This window comes from Morone saxatilis, unplaced genomic scaffold (genome assembly GCF_004916995.1).
Source record: "Morone saxatilis isolate NCDOM2014 unplaced genomic scaffold, NCSU_SB_2.0 Contig10, whole genome shotgun sequence".
Classification (NCBI taxonomy): domain Eukaryota; kingdom Metazoa; phylum Chordata; class Actinopteri; family Moronidae; genus Morone; species Morone saxatilis.
Window position 1 is genome coordinate 1,473,012 of NW_023339652.1, and position 9,382 is coordinate 1,482,393.

General features: G+C 35.9%; 3 protein-coding genes and 1 long non-coding RNA gene across 4 annotated transcripts in view; 3 read left to right on the top strand and 1 right to left on the bottom strand.

The window, feature by feature from the left end:
- The first annotated feature begins 3 nt into the window (after nt 1-3).
- LOC118338806 lies at nt 4-1,593 on the top strand. Its single transcript, XR_004797282.1, has 2 exons — nt 4-117; nt 1,054-1,593. It is a non-coding gene; the product is annotated as an uncharacterized LOC118338806 (long non-coding RNA).
- Nucleotides 1,594-1,878: 285 nt separating this feature from the next.
- On the bottom strand, nt 1,879-3,383 carry lamtor4 (late endosomal/lysosomal adaptor, MAPK and MTOR activator 4). Its single transcript, XM_035676128.1, has 4 exons — nt 3,287-3,383; nt 3,048-3,131; nt 2,235-2,352; nt 1,879-2,141 (listed from the first exon to the last, which is right to left on the bottom strand). The coding sequence occupies exons 1-4, from the start codon at nt 3,287-3,289 to the stop codon at nt 2,044-2,046; spliced, it is 303 nt and encodes a 100-aa protein (XP_035532021.1). The 5' UTR covers nt 3,290-3,383; the 3' UTR covers nt 1,879-2,043.
- A 1,121-nt stretch (nt 3,384-4,504) lies between these two features.
- atp6v1f (ATPase H+ transporting V1 subunit F) lies at nt 4,505-6,369 on the top strand. The gene is made up of 2 exons (XM_035680073.1): nt 4,505-4,761; nt 5,764-6,369. Exons 1-2 carry the CDS (start codon nt 4,604-4,606, stop codon nt 5,963-5,965), a joined length of 360 nt encoding a protein of 119 aa, XP_035535966.1. The 5' UTR covers nt 4,505-4,603; the 3' UTR covers nt 5,966-6,369.
- Nucleotides 6,370-7,764: 1,395 nt separating this feature from the next.
- zgc:193726 (uncharacterized protein LOC561161 homolog) overlaps nt 7,765-9,382 on the top strand; it is a gene marked incomplete in the record, with an annotated part of 2,506 nt that continues 888 nt past the window's right edge. Inside the window, 5 exon segments of the mRNA XM_035678209.1 lie at nt 7,765-7,921; nt 8,034-8,096; nt 8,491-8,538; nt 8,769-8,807; nt 8,887-8,910. Coding sequence (XP_035534102.1) covers nt 7,827-7,921; nt 8,034-8,096; nt 8,491-8,538; nt 8,769-8,807; nt 8,887-8,910 — 269 coding nt within the window.

Consider the following 9,382-nt stretch of genomic DNA (forward strand, 5'->3'; position numbering starts at 1 on the left):
GAGAGAGATAAAGGAGGCAGTTATTCTGGTGTTTGCTAAAAAACAGGATCTTCCCACGCAATGGGAGGTCAGTGAACTCACCGACAAACTGGTCTGCACAGCCTGCGCAGCAGAACTGTAAGGATCAATACATACCCATACTGATCAAATACATATCCATACTGATAATACATATCCCATACTGATCAATACATATCCATACTGATCCTGATGATTGATTAGTTTATTCTGACAGGAAGTAAGCTTACAATAACAGTGTGCTGAATCATTTAAAGTAAACAACTGGAAACACATCAATCAGTCGTCAATATGATCAAAGGATTTAACAACTACAATAATCATTTTACAAGAACTACAATTAACATTTATAAGAAACTACAGTAACATTTAATAAGAACTACAATAACATTTATAAGAACTACAATAACATATTATAAGAACTACAATAACATTTATAAGAACCTACAGAAACATTTATTAAGAACTACAATAAATTTATAGACTACGACAATATGCTCATAACATTTATAAGAACTACAATAACATTTATAAGAATAAGATAACATTTAATAAGAACTACAGAAACATTTATAAGAACTACAATAACATGTTATAAGAACTACAGAAACATTTATTAGAAAAAAACAAAAAGAACTACAATAACATTTATAAGAACTACAATACACATTTTATAAGAACTACAGAAACATTTATAAGAACTACAATACATTTATAAGAACTACAGAAAACATTTAAAGAACTACAATAATGGAGGTAACAAACACAACACACAAATAGGAAACTTGCCCCAGTGAATTCTGGGAGGCTCTGCTCATTTAAATGTAGTCACAAAAACCAGCATTCAGCTTATTTCAAAAATAAGAGCGCACTGTAACATAAAAGGTGTGGTCTGGATGCTGTAGGCTGTTACATTAACAACAACTCCACCTGTCCAGGTGTGCAGCTACTCCACAGGTGTCACCTGTCTGTCTGTCTGTCTGCCGGGTCTGTCTGCCTGGTCTGTTCTGTCTGTCTGTCTGTCTCTCTCCGCAGTGGCACGTCCAGGCCACCTGTGCCACTCAGGGTAACGGTCTGTACGAGGGTCTGGACTGGCTCTCCAGCGAGCTGTCGAAACGCTAGATCACCTGACAGGAAGCAGCTGAATGATGTCATCAAACTGACGAAGAGGAGGAGGAAGGGGAAGAAGGAGCAGGAGAAGAGGAAGAGGAGGAAGAATATGAAAGGACTGTTTTTTTTTTTTCTTTTTAAATTATAAATATGTCTGTCTGTCTGTAGGAGGAAGTGATGTCATGGACTCTGAGCTCACTTTTATTTCCCATCATCCTCCTCTTCTTCCTTGTTTTTGTTTTAATCCGCATGTTTTAACTCCGAATCATGTGACAGGATGTAATGGAAGAGGAGGGGCGGGGTCAGCTACAGGTGACTGTACCTGTGGGGGGCGGGGTTTGGAAGGTGAGTTACCTGAACGTGTGATGACCCATTCCACAGAGCCGTACCTGAAGGCGTCGTCATTCCTTAACAATGTGAAGAAGAAGAGACGATGATGCAATAAAGGTTTTTTTTTTCTTCTCAGCCGTTTACGAAGAGTGTTTTTATTATAACGCGATCAATCGATCAGTTGTGATCAGGTTGTCACAGGTGGAGGAACCGGAGTCAGCACCTGGCCTTCAAAATAAAAGTCAAAGACTGAAATTAGAGAAAGTAAAAGAACTGATTGTGTCAAAGAGTTACTTTATGATCGATCGTCTGTAGTTTATTGATTATTGATTATTGATTATTGAGTCTGACACTGAGTTTAGATCTTTTTGTAAACATTTATCAGCTGTTATAGGACAAACTGAGAAACCAGAGACCAAATAAAGATTCATGAGGTTTTATTTTCAGTCACGCAGGTTAAATACACAAATTCAAACATACAAAACTTTATGTGAATCAAACACGGAAACATCCAGCTGCAGGTCGCTCTGATGGACCCGCTGTTGACCTCTGACCTTCCCCGTCAGACCACCTGACCTCCGCCTCTTAAACACTGATCGGTTCCTGCTGGTTGTTCTGACGTTTGACCACAAAAACCTTCTGACCGGAAACCGTCACCGTGTAAACGAAGTCCTCCAGAATCACTGAGGAGAGACGACAGGTGAGTCCAGGTGAGTCCAGGTGAGTCGGGTCACCTGTGGACCGTGTTTACCTGAGTGTGTGTGTGTGTTTGTTACCTGACATGCGTTTGAAAGGCGGCTCCACTGATCCAGCCAACCTGAACCGACTCGCTGTTCGAACCATCTGCATCATCACACCTGCTGTGTGTTCGTCGTTCTCCAGCTCACCTGCAGACTGATGATGGGGGGGGTCAAAGGTCAGGAGGGTCACAGATTCTCTCTGAAAGTCTAACTGCACTCATTAAAGAATATTTATATTTTATAAATAATGTCTTCAGTTTTCTGTCCACCAAACTCCATTCAAAATTCAGTCAATTTAACAAATCTGTATCTTTTCATTCCTGTAAAACTTTGTCACTGAAACTACAGTAACATATAAAAACACACTGCTAATAAACAGTAACATATAATAACTACCGAGAACATCATAAAAACAACGAATTAACAATTCATAAGAAATACAGTAACATATAAAAACAACAATAACATTCATAAGAACTACAATAACATATAAAAACAACAATAACATAAAAACAACAATAACATTCATAAGAACTACAGTAACAAAGACTACAGTAATGGTGGTAACAACTGCAGTGACACAATGACACTCAGAAATTCAATCAATTTAACAATTTCTTATCTATTAATTCCAATAAAGCTTTGTAATTTTTTAACTTCTAAATTATTAAACAAAGACTTCATGTATAAATTAAGCAGTTTAAAGATAATTCAGATCATTTTACATCGATAATAACAACAACAACAACAACAGGCTCTGCTGTGCTTCTGATATTCTGGCTGCAGTAATCACCGTTAAACACACAGAAAGTTGAATGGACTTTGGTCTGAAGGTCTTTCTCCACTTACAGCCAGAACTCCGTCCTCGCTGATGACCAGGTACCCGAGCTGATCCGGGATCCGCTCCAGACCCGCAGTCAGAGCCGCTGTAGTCTGCAAACAACAGCCGGATCAGTGCGAAGCTAACAGCTCATGGTGCCCGACAAAAACTGTAAACTCCGACTCACATGAACGCCACACGGAGCTCAAATAACTTTAATTTAATGATTTATATTAAAAAATAAAACATTACAAACACCAGAACTCACCATTCTTCTTCTGTTGTTGTCACAAGTTGTAGCTCAGCTGCATTTCCGTCTTTCCGTGTGATTTTCCACGTGACTGTTGAGGCCTTCAGGTACTGTGGGAAATCACAGAACTCAACATTTGCATTTGGGGTCAGATTTAAATTAAATGTGTTTTAAGAATTGTAACTTTATTATTAGGATTTTCATTTTCCCTTTTACTTTATTTTCACATATTTATTAATTTAATGAAGTTTTAAATGAGATTTTTCTTCAGGCTGAACAGTCGCATCATTACGAGCTGATGAGCTGTTTCTGTGGAGCCGCTTTGAGTTTTGTAACTTTCTCTGTTCATTTCAATTCAAAATAACGTTATTTATCTGTTAGGAACTTCCTTTTGCATAAAGGCATCAATGCTTACACCACAGCAACAGTAACAGCACACATACAAGTGCAATTTCAAATGTTTAAAATGTTTAAAAATGTTTAAAATTTAATTTTAAATTGCTACCAGTAGATATTTACAGTTACGCACACAAAAAAGACAGAACCGGAAAAATAAGGCAAAACCCCAATTAATGGAAGCAAGTGTATAACAAGGAGAAGTTATGGTCGGATATGTATTTGTGACTAATATTAATGTGAAAAAAGGTAAAAAGAATCAAACAATGAAGTAGTGAATAAGACTGTGAAACCTCCTGTCTGATCAAACTGAATTAAAGGCAAAAACGTTTATATTGTGGCATTTAAAGATTTGAAGCTGATGTTTACAGACTGCACCTGAAGGCAGCATGTTGCGGTCTAAAGCCACCAATCAACGTTCAAATTACAACAAATTTAAGATTCTGATTAAGGCTGGAAAACTGAGAATTTGGTGTTTAGATGAAGTCTCAGGTGGTTTAATCTGCTTCTAGCGGGAATATTTATACGCCGAATTAACATTTGAACCCTCCTGATTAAAATATTTAGAACAGAAGAAAATCGATCAATTAATATCTAAGTTAAACTTTAAATATAGATTTTTGAATGGAGTTTGGTGTGAGGTTAAGGATGATGTCAGCAAGCCCACGCTCATACTATATTCATGAATATAAATATAATAATACAAACGAATGTGATCAATTGATCAGTGTTTACTTTAAACAAAACCTCATTTAAAATGTTTAAACTGATTGAATTATCGATCAGCAGGGGGCGCGCTCTCGCTTCCGCGCGCTTGAACTAAACCGGAAGTGTCGATCAGCTGACTCCTCACATGATCTGTAGCATCTGTCGGTCAGGAGATAAATTATTTGGTGTTTTTTTTCTGCGTTAAATCTTAAATATATTTGCAGCTGAGCGATGGCCGGCCGCGGGAAACTGATCGCCGTTATTGGCGACGAGGACACGTGCACCGGCTTCCTGCTCGGTGGGATCGGTGAGCTCAACAAGAACCGAAAACCGAATTTCTTGGTGGTGGAAAAGGACACGAGCATCACGGAGATCGAAGAGACCTTCAAGTAAGAACCTTCAGCAAATAACACGGTGGAACTCCCAACCAAAGTCCGTTCAAAAATCACTCAATTCACAGTTTTACTCGGATATGGATTAATTGATTTCATTGACTGTAAATATTCTAATCAGGAGAGGCCAAGTGTCAATTCGGCCCTCAAATAAATCAGCTAACAGCAGATTAAATCACACTGGGACCCTTTATAAACACCGAATTATCAGTGTTCAGGCATTAATCAGAATGTTAAATTCGATGTAATATGAATGTAGATTGGTTTGGTCTTTTTCTTTTAGACTAATTCCTGTTTTAGTCTCTCTGTGATACTTCTACTGATACTGTCATTAAAAGAGTTACTGAACTAATCCATAACCTCACACCAAACTCCATTTAAAAAAACATCAGTCAATTAAATGGTTTACTTCAGTTCTTTGTATAATTTAAATACAATAGTTTTAGGTTTGATGCCAAATGGTAAATCGGCAAATAATATTAAATATAACTAAATATACTATAATTAAGGATTCTGAATTCACTGCTAGCTCCTATCAATACATAAAATGTTTAAAGTTTTGTTATACTAAGTTCACATTTTCTTATTTAAATGGGCTTTGGTTAGTCGTATTTGTGGTCAGTAATCCTAGTTTTAGCCTCTAGCATGTGATTTGTGATACATTTTGCACCAACTAATCATTCAACCAAACTCCATTTAAAAAAATCCACCATTTTATAGTTTGACATTTCTCTTAATTCAGTGTCGAAGATAACATGAAAATATCTTTCAGTCATTTATATTAATTGAATCAAACTCTTCTTAGGGATTTTCTAAGTGCTGAGTTTTCCTATAGCTCTTATAAGTTCATAAAATGTCTTAACATTTGTTATACTCAATGTACATTTTCCAGTAGAAAAGTGGGTGTTAAATTGATAGAAATTTGAATGGAGTTTGGTGTGTTGTTTTGTGTTCTCTGCTGCCTAAACTCAAGCCTCTCTTCCATCTTCATCCCTCCAGGAGCTTCTTGGCACGTAACGACATCGGCATCATCCTGATTAACCAGTTCATCGCCGAGATGATCCGTCACGCCATCGACGGCCACATGCAGTCCATCCCAGCCGTGCTGGAGATCCCGTCCAAAGAGCATCCTTACGACGCGTCCAAGGACTCCATCCTGCGCCGCGCCAAGGGCATGTTCTGTGCCGAGGACTTCCGATAAACCACAGACTGTCCAAACACAAACACGCTCTGTTTACACCTCGTGTGATTAATATAAGTGTCCCTGACTTGTTTCCCTGTACAGTGATAGTGGATTAACTGTATTAATAACTGAATTTATTGATTTGTTCATTCCTCTTTTTATTTCTGCCTCGTGGAATTTAATCGTTGTGTAAAACATTTTCAGTTTTATTTTCAGGAAGTGCAAAATGTGACTCATTTATTTTTTTTAGACACAAACTCAGCTGATAAATGTAAAGTTTTCCTTCCCGTCGGCTGAAAATATCTCCTGATGGAAGAAAATGAAAACATGGAAACAGTCGTATGTCTGTCTGTCAGTGTTTGTTCCAGATGTTTTAACTTATAACAGATCTTGAATATAATAAATGATCTTGTTGGTTGTGACGTTCTGTCTCTGCTTCCAAATTCAACATTATAATATAAGTTCTCATGTTATAACAGATCTGAATCACATTATTATGTGAAAACTTTACTGTTATATGACAAGTTTGTATGTTTGTTTATATTTATTTTGAAGAAAAAAAACTATATAATTAAAATTAAATGAACAATAACCTCAAAGACCAACTCAGTGAATAAATCCTCATAAACAACTAAATTTAATATGTTTAAAAAGGAGGAAGTATATATTTATAGATTATAGATTTATTTATTCCTACCTCTTAATATATTAATATATAAACACATTTAAACAACTATCTACATACACATATGTTGTTTCTAAAAAATTATCCAACTGCATTTATTTACACAATGAACCATTTCAGTCCCAATACTGACCCCTGAGGTAAAGTTGTGACAACTTCTAATGAAATTATGTTCAACAAATTTAAACCATTGAGTTCAAGGAATCAGATTTTCCTCTAAAATCAAACACATTTTTAATTACCACTTAATTAATAATTGGTAGCATAAAAACAAGATTAGGCTACACTGTGAAACCAGATAAGTTCTGAACTCAATTTTGTTAGTTAAAACATTCTTGATCAAGTAGTTTTAGTAAATTTAATTACCTTCATTTTGTAATTTTTATTTGTCCAGTAAAAACAAAATACCTCATAAAAACGACTTAATCAGGAATGTTAATGTAACTTAAAACATTAAGTTAATGTCATTTATAATTAGTAGTAAAAACTGCTTCATCAAGAATCTTTTTGAACTTATGAAGCTGAGTTTGTGTTATTTAAAATAGTGTCAATTTCAGCAATTAAGCTAAAATAACTTGTTGCATTATAGCGTACTCATAATAATTAAATAGTTTCAACTAGTTTTTCCACTTTATTTATGTCAACACAACTCATCGAAGTAATGTTTGCAAATTAAAAGGTTAAATTTATACAAATATACGTCGTAATAACATGAAAATATCTCATTATGACAATAAACGCACTAATGTGACACTAATCTTATTTTCTCGCTGTATATTAAAGTTTATTTTGTGTGTGTGTGTGTTTGTGTGTGTGTGTGTGTGTGTGTGTGTGTGCGCTGAAAGAAGAATGTTTTTCTACCAACTTAAAGATAAGAGAAGAACAAATTGCTCTGATGTCATCGTCAGTATTTTCTCACGCCGATCTCAGAGCTGATTAACCAACAGAGTCAATATTGAAACGATACTGAGAGTCCTCGTTACTCATGCCGCAGACAGAGAGACCTTCAGGGGACGCTGACCTCGGATCTGACACTATAAATACAGACAGAGAGACCTTCAGGGGACCTTCAGGGGACGCTGACCTCGGATCTGCTTAGAGTATAAATACAGAGTGAGAGGGCGAGTCCCCCCCACTCTGACTGACCACCGTGCTCTCTCTCTCTCTCTCTCTCTGTCTGTTGTGGGTCAGATCATGAAGTCTGTTCAGTCTGTCGCTCTCTTTCTGATGATGATGATGATGGTTTCTGTCTCTGCTGGTCCTCTTCCTCCGTCACTCAACGACTCCAGGTGAGACTGAAACTCAACGAATGTAACGAAGCTTTATCGGTTCGTGTGAATCAATATGTGAGTCCTGATGATGATGATGATGATGATGATGAAGATGACTTCCTGTTTGTAGACGTGATGATCAGATCAACGTGAGTCCTCAGCTGCTTATCAACAAAGAGGAAAACTCCACCAGGTGAGTCTGAAGGAAATAAAGCAGCTTTTATACGTTATTAAATATTTACAATCTGGTTATTAACCTTCAATCTAAATTAGAAGATTCAAAAGTATGAAAAATAATCCTTAATAATCCTTATTAATCCTGTAATTAAATAAGCCTATAATTATATATATATAATCATTATTGATTATATATATATAATCAATTATTATAATTATAGGCTCGGATTGTAATTTATTACATAACATCACAACCTCGTACAGAGTTGTACAGATTTAATATGACAGATGAGGTAAGTTTTAGACATTTTAATTCTGAGATTATGATAAATACAAAATGTATATATTTTACAAAAAGTATATTTTGTAATTACGGTGAAATAATTTTGTTTTTTCTGTTTTGTGTTCAGATTTGAGTCTCGTCAAAGTGTCAACAACTCGCTGGAAGATTTCTCGCGGTCAGTTCACACACTGACTATATTACTATTATTATTATATTATATTATTATATATTACTATATATATATATATATCGTTAAAGTTATATCTGTGTTTTACTTTGTGGTATTTTGTTAGTTTCTGCACAGAAATCGATGATTTTACCAAAGAGAAATATTTTGACTGCAGCAATAAATATATTTTTTATTAATAATATATATTTAAAAATAATATTTTGTTTCATTTTCAGAGATTCGAACAGGACAACGAATGAGACGAGTCCTTTCATGTACGTACATTAATCTTGACTTTTAAAATCAGCTCCAGGTTTAAAATCAAGTTCAGTCTGGTTTCTGTTTGTTTTCTAGGTTTGTTTTTCCGCTGGAGAAACAGTAAGATCACTTTACAGTCACAGATATTCACCTGCACAGGTGTGACGTACCTGTGCAGGTTAATATCCTCTCTCTCTCTCTTTCTCTGTGTTTCAGGGAAACCACTGAGGAGTAAATAAGGACTTTATACTCTGACCTCTGACCTGTGTGAAATAATCTGATTGGCTGAGGGAAACAGCAGTGGGCGGAGCCAAAGAACTTCCTGTGTCAGACGGCGAGCGCAGACGCAGACGCAGTCGCTGACACGCTCTTTAATATTCAGATTATATTTTTATTAGAAAGTGAAAGTTAGTGAAAACGTATCAATACGATCAATAACACTGATATCAGCTGTTTCTAGTATTGATTATTAGTTATTATGTTTTATTGATTCAACACATTATTTCACAACCTGAAGGTCAAAGCTGTCTGCACACCTGTCTCACCTTCAGTGTCTCACCTGTGATCTCTATCTTTACCTGTCTCACCTTCA

Coding starts and splice junctions, on each gene's coding strand:
- lamtor4 (XM_035676128.1), bottom strand. Junction 2,353..3,047: donor GCGAGGACGGAGTTCTGGCT/GTAAGTGGAGAA, acceptor CCCCATCATCAG/TCTGCAGGTGAGCTGGAGAA. Junction 2,142..2,234: donor GCCTTTCAAACGCATGTCAG/GTAACAAACACA, acceptor GTCTCTCCTCAG/TGATTCTGGAGGACTTCGTT.
- atp6v1f (XM_035680073.1), top strand. CDS start 4,604: ATGGCCGGCCGCGGGAAACTGATCGCCGTTATTGGCGACGAGGACACG. Junction 4,762..5,763: donor GAGATCGAAGAGACCTTCAA/GTAAGAACCTTC, acceptor TCATCCCTCCAG/GAGCTTCTTGGCACGTAACG.